At 34.6% G+C, this 19,322-nt stretch overlaps 1 protein-coding gene across 2 annotated transcripts in view; it reads right to left on the bottom strand.

Annotated features, from left to right (window-relative positions):
* LOC114326037 (facilitated trehalose transporter Tret1-2 homolog) overlaps window positions 1-19,322 on the bottom strand; it is a 91,051-nt gene that overhangs the window by 60,697 nt on the left and 11,032 nt on the right. For both annotated transcript variants that reach the window (XM_028274238.2, XM_050647864.1), the window contains one exon: window positions 10,790-10,841. In XM_028274238.2, the coding sequence (XP_028130039.2) occupies window positions 10,790-10,803 (14 nt within the window). In that variant the 5' untranslated portion in view covers window positions 10,804-10,841. Of the gene's footprint in view, window positions 1-10,789; window positions 10,842-19,322 lie in introns of those variants that run through there.

Below are 19,322 nucleotides of genomic sequence, written 5' to 3'. Positions count from 1 at the left end.
CTTGCCTCAGGTAGCTGTAGCTTCCTCCGTGGATTTGTTAGTTGTTGCTCTCGAATCCTGAGGGTCTTCTAACATTATAGCCACAAATTGGTTGCATTGCTCCTGTTTAGCTATATCATACTGATGACGACTAATAAGTCAGAAACACGTGTCTATGGTTGCATTCCATCTTGTGCATATTTTGTTTTTATATATATATATATATATAGTGATTTTTTGAATAACGGCAATTCGGTCAGATGAAATAAAACTCTATTTGTTCTAGGTCTCAATATTTCGTCACTATTTGGTGACTTCTTCAGGAGAAAACTGTAAATTTATTAAGATTAGATATGGACAAAAATCAAAACATTTCATTACTTACAACTATAAGAGTGATAATTTAAATTCGTTTAACATATTATATTGAACATTGACTTGAGAAATGACTGATGTTATTTTGACATATATTTCGGAGTTATGGTAACTGCAATATATCTTATGTTAATAGAATATTGTCTAATATTGAAAAAAAAATTATTTTTTATTTTTAGTGAATACGTCAAAGTAAACAAGAAAAATTATTTGCGAAATTTTAAGGTGGAAAGGTAATAGTAGACAAATGAAAAAGGACTTGAAGTATTTTAAATTGACTATAAAATGTAATCGATGGTACGTAATGAGTTAGTGTAAGACTGGTATTCAGAACTTGAATAAAAATAAGGTAGATTCATTGTTAGTAGATTAATTGAGTAATTTGTTTGTATTTTTTAAATTTTGGGAAAGAATGTTATGAATTACTTAGAATATTACAGTAGATATTACTCAAATGGTTAGTGTCAGTCTTATAATTAATTGATTCTGGAGTTTTGTTAATATGTACCATCTCAAGGAAGAGTCGTTTTTTATAGTTGTCAACTTGTTCCAAAATTTTTACATTATTAAAATCAAATTTATGTCCTGTATTTAAGTGGTGATCTACTAAGGCACAACAGTTTTTTTTGATGTTGCAGTCACTTTTATGTTGAGTGACGCGTTGCTTAAGCCACTGTTTACTTTGACCAATATAACAACCTTGACATTCAATGCAATTTATTTTGTAAATTATGTTGCTCTTTAATGTATTTGGAGTATTAGCTTTAGTTTTTGAGAACAACATTGAATTTAGAAGTGGATTGTACTTAACTAATTTGATGTTGGGAAAAATTTTGAAAAGTGGGACAATCTGGTCTGTTAAATTTTGGACATAAGGTATTTTTTTGTAAATAACTGGCTGTGGATTATTAATCAAAGGTCTATTAGATGAGTTGGTGTTATAAATAAGTTTTTTTAAAATGTGTTTTGGGTAGCCATTGTTCAAAAACATTTCAAAAAGTTTATTAAGATTGATATCTAAGAAACTTCGATTACAAATTGTCGTTATCCGATTTTTCATGGATATGATTGTGTTAAATTTTTGATTTCTAGGATGATTCGAATAATAATTTATAAATCTGCCGGACGCAGTATCTTTTTGATACCAATCTAATATGATTTTGTTATCATTTGTTCTTATCACTTTGGTATCTAAAAAAGGTACACTATTTTGATTTTCATATTCGACAGTAAACTGAATATTTTGATGAAGTGAATTAAATATTGTTTTTACTGTCTCGATGTGGTTAAAGGGTACACTGCATATTATATCATCAACAAATTTATAAATAAATGCTAGTGAAAACGGCAATTTTGAGATTCCAAGATCTATTAAATGGTCTAGAATAATTGTTGCTAGTATAGGGCTTATAGGACTGCCCATTGGAGTTCCAAATATTTGTTTATAGAATTTATCATCAAAACAAAAATATGTGTTATCAAATAAGAAGGTTATTAATGATAGGAAGTCTTTTCTGGATAAAGATGTGAATTGTTCTATTTTAGACCATTTTTTTTGTATGATTTCAATTATCAACTTAATAGGAATGTTAGTAAACAATGACACTACATCTAATGAGATTAAAACATAGTTATCTGGTAGCTGAAGTCCATTTATAGAATTTACAAAAGAAAATGTATCTTTTGTATTAAAACTTGGCTCATGCTCAAATGTTTGTTTAAGTATATCTCCCAAGAATTTGGACAAGTTGTAAGTTGTGGAGTTTATAGTACTGATAATTGGACGTAATGGTATATTAATTTTATGTATCTTTGGTAAGCCATATAATTTAGGTATGTCAGAGTTGTAAATGGTTAGTTCTTTGGCTTGTTGTTCTGTAAGTTTATTTTGATTTTTTAAAGTTTTTATTAATTTATTATGTGTAGTTTGAATAGAGGTAGTTGGATCATTGTTGATTTGTGTGTATGTTGTGTTATCTTGGAGAAGAGTATTCGCTTTTTGAATATAATCTAATTTGTCCATTGCGACAGTACATCCTCCTTTATCTGCAGGTAGAATGTATAAGTTAGGGTGATTTTTAAGAAACTTTTTTGTTTTATAAAATGTTTTTTTAAGATGAGACAAGTTTATGGTTTTAGGATTTTGAATAAAATTTGTTGTTATATTGGTTACTTTAGCTCTCAGTAAATCTTTAGATGTATTAGGTATATCTTCGATGATGTTTTCTATGTCAGCTAAAAAATGGTGTATATTTATGTCATCATTATTGCATGTGACACCAAATTTCGGTCCAAGTGATAAGAAGTCTGAAATATCTTTTGGTATGTTAATTGTCGAAATGTTTTTAAACCATTTTGAGTTGTTTAAGAAAAGTACATTTGTCTCTAAATTGTTTGCTAAGGTATTGAATTTGTCAATGTTATTTTGTTTAGTTTTTTTAAAAGTCGAATCAAAACTTGATTTTAATCGATGTGAATATTCACTAAAAATTGTCATGGGAATAAGATTTTTTAATTCAATTTTTATGTTAGTTATATTATGATTTATAGATGAAATTTTATTGCATGTTACCTTAATCTCCAAAGATAAAGTTTTACGATTTGTTGTTAATATAAAATTTTCAATTTTGTTGTTTAGAAATCGGTTTGTATTAGTAGTTAAAAGATTTTCAATGTTCTTTTTGCTATCTTGGATGTGTTTAGGTGATAAGTTATTTTTTCTGCATCGTAATAGAAATATTCTTCTGTTGGTATAATTTGCAAGTTGTTGGTTGAATGTTGCCCATTTCTTCATTAACTTTACAGTGTGGATTCCATAGGTGTTAAGAATATTCTGATAAAAGCCCATCGTTTTATTATTTGTACAAATATTTTCGACCGTACTGTGTTAAATAGTGATTTTTTGAATAACGGCAATTCGGTCAGATGAAATAAAACTCTATTTGTTCTAGGTCTCAATATTTCGTCACTATTTGGTGACTTCTTCAGGAGAAAACTGTAAATTTATTAAGATTAGATATGGACAAAAATCAAAACATTTCATTACTTACAACTATAAGAGTGATAATTTAAATTCGTTTAACATATTATATTGAACATTGACTTGAGAAATGACTGATGTTATTTTGACATGTATTTCGGAGTTATGGTAACTGCAATATATCTTATGTTAATAGAATATTGTCTAATATTGAAAAAAAAATTATTTTTTATTTTTAGTGAATACGTCAAAGTAAACAAGAAAAATTATTTGCGAAATTTTAAGGTGGAAAGGTAATAGTAGACAAATGAAAAAGGACTTGAAGTATTTTAAATTGACTATAAAATGTAATCGATGGTACGTAATGAGTTAGTGTAAGACTGGTATTCAGAACTTGAATAAAAATAAGGTAGATTCATTGTTAGTAGATTAATTGAGTAATTTGTTTGTATTTTTTAAATTTTGGGAAAGAATGTTATGAATTACTTAGAATATTACAGTAGATATTACTCAAATGGTTAGTGTCAGTCTTTTATTTCATCTGACCGAATTGCCGTTATTCAAAAAATCACTATTTAACACAGTACGGTCGAAAATATTTGTACAAATATATATATATATATATATATATATATATATATATATATATATATATATATATATACATATATATATATATATATATATATATATATATATATATATATATATATATATACATATATATATATATATATATATATATATATATATATATATATATATATATATATATATATATATATATATATATATATATATATATATATTAATTAAGTAAATTAGAACTGGGGTACAACAAGGGAGTGCTTTGGAGCCAGTCTCTTATCGGATATAATCAGTGATATGCCATCAAATATTTACATTACAATAGCTAGTTGTGCTGTCAATACGGAGATTAGTAATGTGGATGACTTAAGGAAGCTCAACCAGAAAATTTCAATCTTCTATTAAGAGCAAACAGTAGCGATCAACAGGTAGCAACAAACGCGTTCCAAGATTGCGGCTCTAATTTTGAATAATTTGTCGAGATATTTGGCACACATATTCGTAATATAATAAAAAATGGCGGTACAGAGCTCAATTTCAGAAATATGTTAGTATGTGGAAATTACTATATAACTAAATAAAATATTAAAAAAAGGAGCCTGTACCGCCATTAAGAAAGACAAAAAAATACACTTTTTTCAAATAAATATTTTTATCCCGTGCCTAGATTTTGTGTCACATTGGAACTACAGTGGAATCGCGATTATCCGAGCTAATTGGGACCGCGCATACCTCGGATACCGAAAAACTCGGATAACGCGGAGATCGGGCATTTGCTTAAAATAAGCGAAAAATTCAAAAGTTATGACGTATGTAATTAGTTTATTATGTAAAATTGAAGTAAACCTGTATACAGAGTAGGTATATTGTTAAAATATATACATAGATAGGAAAACATTTACATACGTACTGAATCATCTTCATGTTTTAAAAAAGTCTTTGATATATTTCTGCGTCAACTTCTGGCCTCGTTTTGACGCTGCGATGTTGCGCTAACGCTGAAGATGAAGGACATTGGTAGGGGTTAACTCTTCCTGTTGCTCAATGTAGGCGAGGGCAGCTCCAATCGCCTTCGTTACTTCGGAGTGAGATATTTTCTCAATTATCTCATCTGTGTCATCCTCGGTGACATTGTGTAGGTTGATAACCATGTCGGCGACTGCATCATCAGTCAGTTCCATTTGCTGATCTTGCATAATCAACTCGTTGACGTCTTCATCATTTATCGGCAGTTCCGTTGGTAACTGATTAGCGAGGTCTACTATTTCAGCAATACAGTTATTATTTTTTCCATCACTTTTTGCTTCAATTTGAAATAGCTTTCGCCATGACTTTTGCAAAGTTTGCAGTAAGACACATCCTTAAGGGTGATCTTTTTAAGGGCTGCTGTCACAGTCATTCCCTCATCTAACCAGGTCAACAACACCTGGAGAAACCTTCGATGATATTTCCGTTTCATAGCATCTAAAACTCCTTGGTCCAGAGGTTGAATGAGAGATGTGACGTTTGGTGGCAACCACAGCTTTAATGTCACCGCTAACCAACGAACTTGCATCTGGATGAGATGACGCGTTGTCCAAAAGAAGAATAGCTTTTCATGGTAGATTTTTCTTTTTTAAGTAGGCCTCAACAACGCAAACGAACTCGTCAAAAAACCAATCTTCAAAAATTTGGCTTTTTGAAAAAATTTTCAAAAATTTACTATCTCGGTTAATCCAGAGGCTCGGTTAGTCGGGACTCGGATAATCGCGATTCCACTGTACTAAAAATCTATTTTTTTATAACAAGAAATCGAACATCACTGACTTGGCAACATTTCGCGCCTATGTGTATAAAAATTATTATTTTTGATAGTATAAACGCAGAGACATGTAAAGAAAATAGACTTGGCTAGGTATATGCCACTCAATGCATCGGGGTGTAACGTCGATATCAAGTACGGTGGTTTAGCTATCTTTGTCTGTCGTGCGAGTGTGAGCGTATCTACCAAGAGGTGGGAGTAACGAAACGACACACAGGCGGCGGCCATCATATGACAGAGAGAGAAAGCTAAGTCCCGGTAGAGGGAGATAGATAGACCACCGACCCGAACTGCTCCGCGTTACGCTATTTTTCCGAGTTGGCCAAATCTATGTGTATAAGATCTTTGTATAAACGTCACTGTCAGTGTCGAATTACCGACGCACTGTTGCCTCACTTTTGAAAGTTCGCAGAACTTTCGCAATCTTGGACCGCGTTTGTTGCTACCTGTTGATCGCTACTGTGTGCTCTTAAGAAAAACGCCGTCTGGACAAAAAATGGCGCACTACACTTAACTAATTGAATGCGAGGCATACTGGACTTCACAAATAAAGCATAACAACCAGTCTAGATGGATTGTACACAAATAAAGTATGCCAACAAGCAAAAGACCCTGGGATTACTCACGATGCCAAGCTTTGGTAGAAGGAGCATCTTCTTCTTCACGTACTCTGTCAGAATTATCCGACGTTGGTGATCACCATTGCGAAGGCTTCTCGATCTTCTGCAATATAGAATAATTGTCCTGCATTTGATATCAGAGTCCATTCACGAATGTTTTTTAACCAAGAAACTTGTTTTCTTCCTACACCCCTACGGCCCTCTATTCTGACTTTAAGAATCAGTTGTAATATATTCGATATAATAATATCGATTTCCCCTCACTATATTATGTTCCAGAGAAATTTTCCTGTGTTTAACAGTCTTTAGCTGCTCTTTATTTTTGTTGGCTCTTCTTAGTACTTCTTCATTAGTTTTTCCTGCTGTCCAAGGTATCTTCAGCATCCGTCTATGAATCCACATTTCCAATGCTTTAATTCTCTTCATGATTACCTTACAAAAGTACCAACCAAACATAGCACTCCACCATTCTTTGTCTTTGTCTCATAAGTCTCACAAGGAGCATATTAAGAAGAAACGTGATTAACTCAACATCAAGTTCAGAAAAATATATTAGTGGCTTGGTCAGGATCCTGAGTGATGAATCGAAAAGCAAGATTATTTTCTATAAAGAAATACTGAGTCCAGTATAAAGTTATTGTGTCCAATTATGGGAATGAGTCAGGAAAGCCAACATTCACGTGATCCAACGTTTTCAAAACAAAATTCTAAAGTGTATAGTGAATGCACCTTGGTACGTCCAAAACAGTGATTTTCATCGTGACTTAAATATCAATATAACCACAGATATCATTGCCAAATTTACCTCTCTTCACCAATCCCCCTGTGAATATGTAAAGATTGTAAGAGACATGTATGAGGGAGTAAAAACTAGTGTTAAGACAGATATAGCAGAGACTGATTTTCATGTGAAAGTAGGAATGCACCAAGGCTCGGTACTTATTCTTACTTTGGCATCAGATAAAGGCGAAACTACAGGATAACATTATTTCCTGGTGCTTAATATATGTTGATCATGTAGTATTAGTTGGAAATAGAGAAAACGACTTGGAACAAAAACTGGGACAGTGCAGAGTGGAGACAAGCTCTTGGGGAAAAAGGTTTAAAACTTTTAAAATTTTCATTTAAAAAATGGAGTGACTGCAAATATCTTTGGATGGTGAAATAATTGTGTAAAATAATAGTTTTAAGTACCTAGGATCAATATTACAGAGTCATGGGGAAATAGATGAAGATGAGTGGATTCAGTGAAAGTAAGCGAGTGATCTCTTGAGACAGAAAAATTCCGATGAAGTTCAAGGGAAAATTCTATAAAACAGTTAAGTGATGTAGATGTCACAGAATTGCTAATTTGAGGATTCCGGGAAGGGCTAGGAGGGGAAGACCAAAGAAGACCTGGAGGAAGACGTTTAGACAGGACATGTCCGACCCCGCATAGGGATAAAAAGCAAAGAGAATGATAAATTAGTATCAGGGCCAAGCCAAAGATCTTAGTCTATGTTATCGCAAGAAAAAAAGATTGGGGTAATATTTTTAACTTTTACTATTAGGCTGACGTACAGGATTCGGTCTAAACATACCTCACGCTATCTACTTGTGCTCTGATGCTGATTTGATTAGTTTTAATGCTGAAAATAATTTAGATTGTATTCTTATTCTTGTCTTTAGATTCTTTAATGTGATTTCAGGATTTTAGTGACAGCATATTTTTTAGATCCAACTTCTCTTCCAGTGACACTAGAATTTCTCTAAAATATTTATTTTCCTAAACTAAAAATAAATAAAAATAAAATAAAGCAGGCTAAGGCATAAAAAATATCGAATTTATCGAAGCATTATAAGAAAAATCGAATGACATTCTCTAACTGAAACCTCTCTTTTCACTGGACTATTATAGTAAGTTGATTGTTTATTCTGAAATATAATGTAGATATAATTACCACATTGGCAAATAAAAAACTTTTGTAGAGAATAAAAACGTATAACCTATAATTTTATTATTATAAAAAATAGTTATGTTCTATGCAGTAACAAGTTCAGAAATATTTATACATAATAAATAAATGAAACAAGTAATGATAAAACGCTATAAAAAAATTAATTTTACCAAAATAATCTCAATAGATGAAATTTTCTGAGCGAAAGTATGATCATTAAATAAAGGAGTACCTACGCAGATTTGTATATTATGTATAGGTACTGTAGTTTGCTACAGCTATAAGCACAAAATAAACAAAACAATCTGCAGACGAGTCTTTATATCATAAAGTAGAGAAATCTTAGATCAAAAGATGGTATTGATGATGCAAGTAAAATTGGTGCCACAAATTGGCATCTATGTATTATCAACGGATAGAAATGAGTGGCGAAGAAAATATATTACAGTGTTGGCCAATCAAGAGTCAATTCTGATATTTGGCAATATTCATTGGATTTTGTAATAATGCTGAAACATTCAGCATTTTGTTGCAACCCTTTCGTGGGTTTTAGCCAACTCGACAACATGCCTCTATTTCTCTCTGTCTTGAGCAATCTCTATTCAATTTTCCAGGTCCATAGCTTTAAGGGCTCCTGCAAGGCCTCCACGTTGTCTTCTTCTCGTTGGGACTTCTTCCCATTCCAGCCTCACTGTTCTTTCGTCGTCACTGTCTTCTGAGGTGACTGAAACAACACGTAACAAACTTGACCCTAAAACCTTTGAGTGAGACTAGGTGGGAGACTGGAATTAATGCGGTTATGCCACTGAGATATCAGCTTGGGGATATCTATGACGCGCTTTTTGAATGTAGTCAAGACCAAAAAAGGCTAGACGCATATGCAAGAAATACAGCTACAAGTTTGGCCAAAAAGTTGAAAAATTTCCGATTCATCTGCTGCTTAGTAACGTGGCATATAATTTTGTTTAAGATAAACTTCATAAGCAAGAAACTTCAAGAGGTTGACATGGACATAGCAAACTCTCTTGCTTTAATTTCTTCAACGAAGCAATTTTTTCAAGAAACAAGGAGTTATGCAGGATTCAACAGAATATTAGTCGATTGCAGGGAAGTGGTCGAAATGATTGAAGTTGACCCAGCATTCCCTAAAGAAAGTGAACTGCGGCCGAGAAAAAAGAAGAAAATGATTTCTTATGAATCAAGTGATGAAACAGTTCTTGATCCTAAGATCGTGTTCAAAACTAAATTCTTTTACGCGGTCTTGGATCAGTGTATCTCTTCTCTAGGAGACAGATTTGGGTTTCTACATTCAAAGACCACAAGTAATGGCAAAACCTTATTAAAATGCTGCAAGGACCTACACATTGCTCTCACTAATAGCCTGCACAGTGACATTGATGGTCTTCAACTATATTCTGAATTGAAACCTCAACAGCATGATTCAGAATGTCGAAAAAGAAGACAAAGAGCTACTTAGCAGACAACGGATTTGTGGAGAACTTTCATAACCTGTGTGTAGCACTGCGAATCCTTCTTACTCTCCCAGTGTCTGTTGCGAGTGGAGAAAGGAGTTTCTTTAAGTTGAAAATAGTAAAAAATTATCTGACGTCTTTCATGTCGCAAGACAGATACTAGCTTTGACGTCAATTGAGCTTGCAGTGCTCGAGAATATTGATATTAATGCAATTGTAAATGAGTTTGTCCAGAGAAAACCTAGGAAAGTTAACTTAGATAAACTTAAACCATAAAAACACAATGCCATGTCTCATTGCCTTACAAGGCCTACCGCTTTATGTCCAAAGCTCAACATTGCCATTTTCAAGTTTAATTAATTTTCAAGTTCAATTTTTATTAATTTAAAACTATTTTTTCATTATTACGTTTGCTAAATAAACTTACTACGTACTAAGCCGCCCTCTTGTATCTTACGGTGTCGAGGTGATAAATAACCATACTCATTAAATTTGTATAACCATTTTCCAAACTGTATTCAGGACTTTTAAATAAAATCTAATTGTATAACTTGTCAACTTAAGTTCAAATAAAACATGTTGTATACTACTTTACTTTTACAACCATGATTTTCCTATAAAGTGGAACTTTTGAAAACCAGTTGCCCCCTGGGGGGGGGGGGCGCCACAATAGTAATTCGACGAAATATTACCCACGGGCCGGCTCTGTATTCCAGAGCTAAGTTGAGGAGTTGTGGTGAAAGGGCATCTTCCTGTTTTATCCTTACACCCTTTATATCCTCTACCTTTTATCCCTAACCTTCTGTCCGGGTCGTTTAATTCTTGCATTAAATTTATTTTGTTTTTTTTTATGTAATTTATTATTGAACTTTGGCTGATGGAATGATTTAGAGGTAACGTTTAAAAAAATGACAAAGGTGAAACAAAATGCTATTAATATGTAAATAGCTTACAATTAAGACAAAATATTGTAGTAAATATGAATGCAACTCTTCTTTTAAACTTGTGTATAAATTTAAATGTACATACAAACTCACCTGATTGGATCCATTTAATTATTAAAAGTCTAGTATCACAGTTGCACTGGTTCTGCAACAAATGGAAATGATTACAAATAAGAAACTAATTAATATAATGGTATAAAATAGTAGACTATTAAACCTGTTAAATGTTTTATCATTTTGCAATTTGCCTTGATATGAGTGACGCACTGGTAAATAGAATAGTTTTATGAAGTTACGGTTTCAATGCATTTTAGATTCTAGACGATAAATCTTTATGACTGCAAATAAAACTTAACAAACAAAACAAGCATTTTCCTGATATCGATATTTTGTTACCCGCGAAATAACAAAACTTCGTCTGCCTTGCATCTGATAAGAAATTCGGGCGTCAAAACACAGACAATAGTCAAATATTAGTAATTATTAACCACAAATCGCCAGCTTAAGGGGAAAGGCGCAAAATGTCGCCTGTCAAAATGTGTTTTCAATGTGTTTTAAATGAATTTTTTTCGAATCCTGAGAAAACTAATAAAGGTTTTTGAAAAATTTAAACGCAGAATGAAAGATTACTTTATTACTGAGGGCTGAAAGTCCCCGAAAACTTCTCTAATGTTTATCTTAAGTTACAGGGACGAAAATAAAATATATTATTTTATTCATAGGGGATTCTGACCAATAGAAAGCTACAGACATGCAAATTAAGGTGATAATTTTTGATAATCTCCCGTCGTTAAGCATATTACGTCAGATGCCCTTCGTTGCTACGAAAAAATACATTCAGTGACATTAATGACAAATGTTTTAAAAATTATAAAAGTGATGACTTTCAACCGTCAAATACATATTTATAACAACTGTGTGTTTAATTTCACTAATTGGTACTTACATATATAAATTACAATAAAATTTTGGTTTTGAACAGTTTTATTCATGAAATAATCGCAACAAATTGCACTCGAACTCTAAAATTAATATAGAATTTTTGCCCTCGTGACACTTTGACATAATTTCACTCGCCTTCGGCTCGTGAAATTAAAACTGCCAAAGTGACACTCGGGAAAAATTCAATAATTTTAGAGCTCTTGTGCAATTACTACTGATTATTTCATTCATAGGAGATTCTGACCAATAGAAAGCTACAGACATGCAAATTAAGGTGATAATTTTTGATAATCTCCCGTCGTTAAGTATATTACGTCAGATGCCCTTCGTTGCTACGAAAAAATACATTCAGTGACATTAATGACAATTAATGTTTTAAAAATTATAAAAGTCATGACTTTCAATCGTCAAATATTTATAAAAACTGTGTGTTTAATGGTACTTATATAAATAAATTACAATAAAATTTTGGTTTTGAACAGTTTTATTCATGAAATAATCGCAACAAATTGCACTCGACCTCTGAAATTAATATAGAATTTTTGCTCCCGTGACACTTTGACATAATTTCACTCGCCTTAATTAAAACCGCCTTAATTAATTTAGTGTGATTTTTAATAGCAAATATTTCATTCAAAAGAAAGATTTTATTTATTCTAAGGGACTTTCAGCCCTCGGTAATAAGGTAATATTTCATTTTGCGTTTAAAATTTTCAAAAATACTTTTTCTCAGTTTTCTCAGGATTCGAAAAAAATGAATACATTTTTTAAAACACATTGGAAATTTTGACAGGCGACATTTTGCGCCTTTCCTCTTAATGTGAAAAATGCATAAGTGTAAAATACCTGTTTTTACAGGAAAGACGACAAAAAACTTCTTCTTCTATAAGTGCCATCTACGCGGCCGATGTCGGCAATCATCATAGCTATTCGTATTTTAGAGACGGCTGCTCTGAAAAGTTCATTTGATGTACATCCGTACCACTCTCTCAGGTTGCGCAGCCACGATATTCTGCGTCTCCCTATGGTTTTCTTTCCTTGAATTTTCCCTGCATAATCTCTCTCCCTGCAAGCTGTATCTCTCTCCGCGTGTAATATGTCCGAGATATTCCAATTTTCTTGTTTTGATAGTATTTAGGATTTCCATTTCTTTATTCATCTTTCTCAGAACCTCTTTGTTTGTGACGTGTTCTGTCCACGATATTTTCAGAATTCTTCTGTACACCCACAGCTCGAATGATCTAGTTTTTTCATTGGTGTAGCATTCAAGGTCCAAGCTTCCATTCCATAAAACAAAGTCGAGAAAACGTAGCACCTAGCCAACCTAACTCTTAGCTCCAACTTCAAATCTCTTTTGCAGAGCACTTTTCTCATTTTGTTAAAATTTGCTCTAGCCTTTTCTATTCTGATTTTGATTTCCTGTAAGTAATCTCCTGTGGAATTGATCATTGTTCCAAGGTATGCATGTTGGTCGACTCGTTCGATATTGGATCCGTTTATGAAGAGATTTTCGTTATTTCTTTTAGTTTTCGATATTCTCCTAAACTTTGTCTTCTTGACATTCATTGTTAGCCCGTATTCTTGTCCAAACTCTGCTATTCTGGTCACCAGCCTCTGAAGATCCCCAATATTTTCAGCTAAGATGACAGTGTCATCAGCATTTCTAATGTTGTTAATGGGAACTCCACTACTTACCTTTATTCCAACTGTTTCACCCTCAAGAACTTTTTTCAAGATCTCTTCCGAGTAGGCATTAAATAGAATTGGCGACAACATGCATCCCTGTCTCACTCCACGTCTGATTTCAATTTCCTCTGACAGCTGGTCGTTAACACGTACTTTTGCTCGTTGCTAATCGATATAATCCTGAGGCCACTGTAGTCCAGCTTCTTTGATTCCAGGACATGCATTAATTGCTCATGTCGTACTTTGTCGAATGCTTTGTTGTAGTCAATAAAACACGCATATAACACAAAATAAAACACAAAAAACTAGCTGTGCATAATTCCACTTGCATACAACCATTCCAATGACAGATAATCAGCAATTTAGTGGCAATTAAAACGATCCAGATTATCAGAATCCTTGCAGCCCACCTTCTTCGTCTTACGGTGCTAACTTTGCTAACTGCTATTCGGAATAGTCTGGTTATCGATGTATTGAACCGCTTTCTCAGGTTTTGAAGCCAAGATATTCTTCTTCTTCCTGGCCCTCTCGTCGATTCTTATACGTAAATTTGTGCTTTTTAATCATACATTTAAATGTACAGAGTGATTTATGCAAGCATGGAATAGTCCATAAGCTGTACTTATCATATTGTCTTTCTTAGGTTGTCTTTATCCTGAATTTCATATTTATGATTTTTGCAACAAAGAGAAAGTCGAAAGTCCTACTCTGGGCTCTATTCCAAATAATGCCTTATAATGCCACTGTTTTCTCCCTGGATGGAAGGCGCGGGTTTTTATGAATTGGACATATCTGAAGCCTTCTGACCTCTTCGTTGAATTGCTGTCTTTCATCCAAGATATATCATACTCTCAGCATTTTGATTGGCACGTTCAACGGAGCCTTGGCTTTGTTTGTGCATGGGCTTTCCTTCCCGTGCACAATTTTCAGTTTATGGCCAGAGACTGGCAAACTCACTTCTTATAACATCACTGTCAGATTGAAGAATGCACGGCGCTTGTATAGTTACAAATTATATCATTCAAATGATACACATCGTCAAGAACATTGTTTGTTGGCACCAAACTGGAGTAGGTACTTCAGAGAAACTATATTGTGGGTTTTATTTTTTCTTACGGGGGACATGAAAAGAGCCTCCACGTAGATTGTGATCACTTGTGAAAACAATCGGGCGTCCCCTGGAAACGAGTAATGTCGGCTAATCCTTTCAACACCGGTGCACCAACAACACAGAGTCTTTATCAAGGCCATTTTTGATGACAATCTCAATTAATGTTGAAGGAATATCAGCAGATAATGAAGACCTATTGTCTAATATGTGCAGAAAACATGGTGTCGATGTTCTACTGGTTTAAGAAACCCATAGAGGTACTGCAAGCCGTAGACCAAGGATTCAGGGTATGAAGCTTATACTGGAGAGGCCACACGACCAATATGGTACCTCAGTCTTCGTAAGAGAAGATGTAGCTTCCACATCTCTAACAGATCAAAATGACATCGAGATCCTCACAGCGAAGATAAACTCCTGTACAGTAACGTAAATCTACAAACCACCAAACGCTGACTTTGCTTTTGACGAACCGAATAACTTTTAATTACAACAAATCAAATTCGTACTGGGTGACTTCAACTGTCGCATGGGGTTATAACGGAACCGATTCCAGTGGCGAAGAACTAGAAAAATGGACTGAAAGCATGAATCTAAAACTTATTCACGATCCAAAGCAGCCTGCCTCTTTCAACAGCGAAAGATGGCGCAGATGTTGCAACCCAGACAATATATTTTTCAGCGACAGAATTGGAGACCAGGTGACAAAAATCGTTGGAAGCGCCCTCCCAAAGACACAGCACAGACCAATAATTTGTCTTTCCAACGCGTCAATCAGATACGAAATTGTTCCTTTCAAGAGAAAGTTCAATTTTACTAAAGCAAAATGGAAAAAATTCTCTGAAGAATTGGATCAAGAAGTTTCCCAGCTAGAACCTTGCCCTGATTTATACGATAAATTTGTAGAAATCGTAAAGCAAGTATCACGGAAACATATTCCTAGAGGTTGTCAAACTGAGTACATAGCGGGACTCAATGAAGAATCTAAACCCCTACTTAAAAGATATGAAGAGCTATATGAAGAAGACCCTTTCTCGAAAGCAAAAATACAGGCTGGCGAGGAAATGTTACATGCGATATCCGCCAACAGAACGGAAAGGTGGTGCAAGCTGTTCACGAGTCTAGACATGAAACAAAACAGCAGACGTGCCTGGAAGCTGATCGGGAATCTTGGCAACGATCCCGCTGCCCTGGCAGTCAACCTGACAGTAGTCACACCCGATCAGATAACCCATCGTCTTCTAATGAATGGTAAGACGACTTTTTAAGAAAGAAAAAGGTGAGAGCTCAACGGAACATCGACGAAGAAAGAGATGTACTAGGTACCTCTTTTTGTGAAGAGAGGAGATGAGAGGCGCGATCCACCAAATGAAAGATAACAAAGCGGCTGGCCTGGACGATATACGAACAGAACAAATAAAGAATTTTGGACTAAAAACCGTAGAGTGGCTCGTAAAAATGATGAATTGCTGCATCCGTACATTACAAATCCCCAAAATATGGAGGAAAGCTATAGTGGTTGCCCTCTTAAAACCAGGGAAGGATCTGGCGGATATACAAAGAGTTTTAGACCTGTCTCTCTAATGTGCCACCTTTTCAAGGCATTTGAAAGAATGATACTGAACCGGATCGCTGAATCTGTGGAAACTAAAATTATTCCAGAACAAGCAGGATTCAGACCCGGTAAGTGCTGCTGCAGTCAAATTCTTAATCTCACCCAACATACAGAAGATGATTTTGAACGGAAAGAAATAACAGGAGTAGCGTTCATAGACCTAACTGCCGCCTATGACACAGTTAACCATCAACGGCTACTCGCAAAACTCTACGAAACTACAAAGGATTTTCGACTAACAAGATTAGTGAAATGTTTCCTTCAGAATAGACGCTTCTACGTAACGCTCCAGTCCAAGAACACTCGGTGGAGGGACCAAAAAATGGGCTTCCACAGGGAAGTGTCCTCGCGCCAATTCTATACAACATACACACCAACGACCAACCCATACACCAACAAACAAGGCAATTTATTTACGCTGATGATACAGCTGTGGCAGCTCAGGGAAGAACCTTCAATGAAGTCGAAGTCAAACTGACAGATGCCCTGGGAGACTTAGCTCTATACTACGATGAAAATCATCTGAAACCCAATCCCACAAAAACCCAGGTATGTGATTTCCACCTTAGAAACAAGCATGCCCGAAGGCCGCTGGAGGTGGAATGGCGTGGTCAGATGCTAGAACACAACGAGACGCCAAAATACCTCGGCGTACGTCTGGATAGAACTCTGTCTTACCGATACCACTGTCAAGATGTCAAGAAGAAAGTAAGTGCCAGAAATAATATCATCCGCAAGCTAACTAATACAAAATGGGGGGCACAACCACACACTCTCCGCACTTCTGCCTTTACATTATGTATTTCGGCCGCGGAGTTTGGAGAACCAGTTGACGCAAAGAACGCAAAGAACGTTGACGTAGCTCTAAATGAAACGGTTCATATAATATCGGGTTGCCTGAAACCGACACCTATCGAAGAGGTATACCCCATAGCTGGGATTGCTTCACCATCTATCAGGAGGAAAATCACGTCAGAGCTAGAACGAAAAAAGCAGGAGAGGAACCGAAGACACCACTTATATGACCACCAAACTCACCCAAGTAGATTAAGATCTCGGAAAAGCTTTCTGAAAACATCAAGATCCGTCCCCGAAGCGCCAGAGACGCGCCGAATATACCGGTGGCAAGCGCCAGCTACCGCAACACATTTTCCTCCCTCAGAGGAAACGGCTGCTGGACACAATTTACCGTATCTGACTTGTAAAGCGCTAAATAGACTAAGAACCGGCGTTTTACGTTGTGCTAGCAACCTGAAAAAATGGGGATACCAGGAGAACGATATCTGCGACTATGGCGCGGTTCAGACCAGCCGGCATCTACTGTCATGCACAGAGATGAGAGAGACCTGCAGAGAAGAAGACTTAATTTTAGCAAATGACAGGGCCATCTATGTGGCCAACCATTGGAAATATAGAATTTAAAGTTGTTGATGTTCCGGACACGGAAAGTAAGTATTTTTCTTACGTAATAATTTATCTAACTTTTTGAGGTATTAATGTCTCTTCTTCTTCTTAAGGTGCCGTGCATTTCTGCGTAGGCGTCCACCGTATATTGTCTTGTCAGGTGAGATGTTAGATAGTCGGGATTAAATAATTCTCTTTTTAGCAGCATAGCAAAGCATTTCGTAGCTGTGGATTTCTGTCCATTGATGAATATTACGCAGCCATGACATCTTGTTACGTCCCAGACCTCTCTTACCCTCTGTTAAAGGTTGCAGCTACGAGAGATTCGATTCAGTTCGATCAAGACAAAGTTTTATCAAATGCAGCTGCAACAAAAACTGTTCCACGAATAGATGCAACTGCAAGAAGGCAATGATAATGAAGTGTCACCAAAGCACTCCATAGAAAAATAAATAACAAATATTCTAATTAACCCGGCACCTGCCACGTGGGGTGCTACCAGCACCCCATATCATATTTTTATCAAATATTTGGTATTTCAAGTTTGGTAACGGAGCTGTGCCTGTGCGTCATAGTAGCTTTCTATAATATTATACAGCATATATGTGTTAGTGTTTGAAGTGGTTATTTAGTGTCATTGTGAACTTATAGCTCTAAAATCGAATTGGAGTGTCATCATCTGGCACTTTAAGTTTAATTTTTTTTGTATTTTTGATAAACAGATCAAATTTACAAGTTTTATTGAAATAAATGGTTTAAAATATTAATATAAACTATATACTCACTAAATCTTAATTTTTTTAGATATTTTACTTGACTTAATTTATTATGGCTTGGTACTTGCTAATTTGCTTATGACACTTTTTTCATTTTATTTTTTAACTTTTATAACATATTAGTGGCTAATAAGTCAATAAAACATATTTTTTTATATTCTTGTGTTACTCAACACATTATTTTGTTTTTTAAACAAGTAGATCACAGAAAATTTTTAAGGGGTGCTGTGAGCACCCCACGTGGCAGTTGGCGCCTTGCAGAGCCACGTGGCAGGTGCCGGATTAAGGTATAATTATTGCTTTTAAAAAAAACACTTATTATTTCTTATATTATGATTGTATTATCAATTGTTTATTAGTTTTAACGACGAATCATTATCGTTTTAATAAAAATAATTATTTTTCCAATTACGGAGTATTTTATTCAGTTTATCTAATTTTAATTTCTACGTACTGTTTAAAAATAGAAATAATTTAAATAAACCCAAGCAAAACATGGGTGATAAACCAAACACAAGAAGAAAAACTAAATGTACGAGAAAAGAAAATATTCAGAAGAATTTTTGGAGTTGAGGGAGGTATATACATATAGAACAAGAAAAAATACCACGATTATGAGTCTTTCAAAGAGTCTGCAATATCATAAATAGTAAAAGCATCAATATTAAGATGGTTGGGACCTTTAGAAAGAATGAAAGAAGAAATCATGCCAACAATATTAGTAAATGAAGAGATGAGTGGTAAAAGAAGAGTAGGTCGACCAAAATAGAGATGGTTAGATGAAGCAGAAAAGAAAAAGAAATATAAAATCAATGGGAAAATCCCAATAGTTGGCTGTATCTGTATACCATAGTTTAAAAAAACCTATACAGAAGTAAAAACTTCAAATTGTATTTTGGTATAAAATCGTTTATTTAAAAACTATCTAAAAGTCATCCACATGGATTGCAAAACGTTTTCGTTCTGAACAGAACATCTTCAGTGCATTCCGCAAAGTAGTTGTAACTAGCACACCAATGAAGGTGGTAACTTCATAATATATGGCTTACATTATAAATTTTAATAAAATATTGTGACTACTAGTCGATGTTAAAA

This window comes from Diabrotica virgifera, chromosome 3, assembly GCF_917563875.1.
Source record: "Diabrotica virgifera virgifera chromosome 3, PGI_DIABVI_V3a".
NCBI lineage: Eukaryota > Metazoa > Arthropoda > Insecta > Coleoptera > Chrysomelidae > Diabrotica > Diabrotica virgifera.
This window is presented reverse-complemented; position numbering and strand designations above follow the sequence as displayed.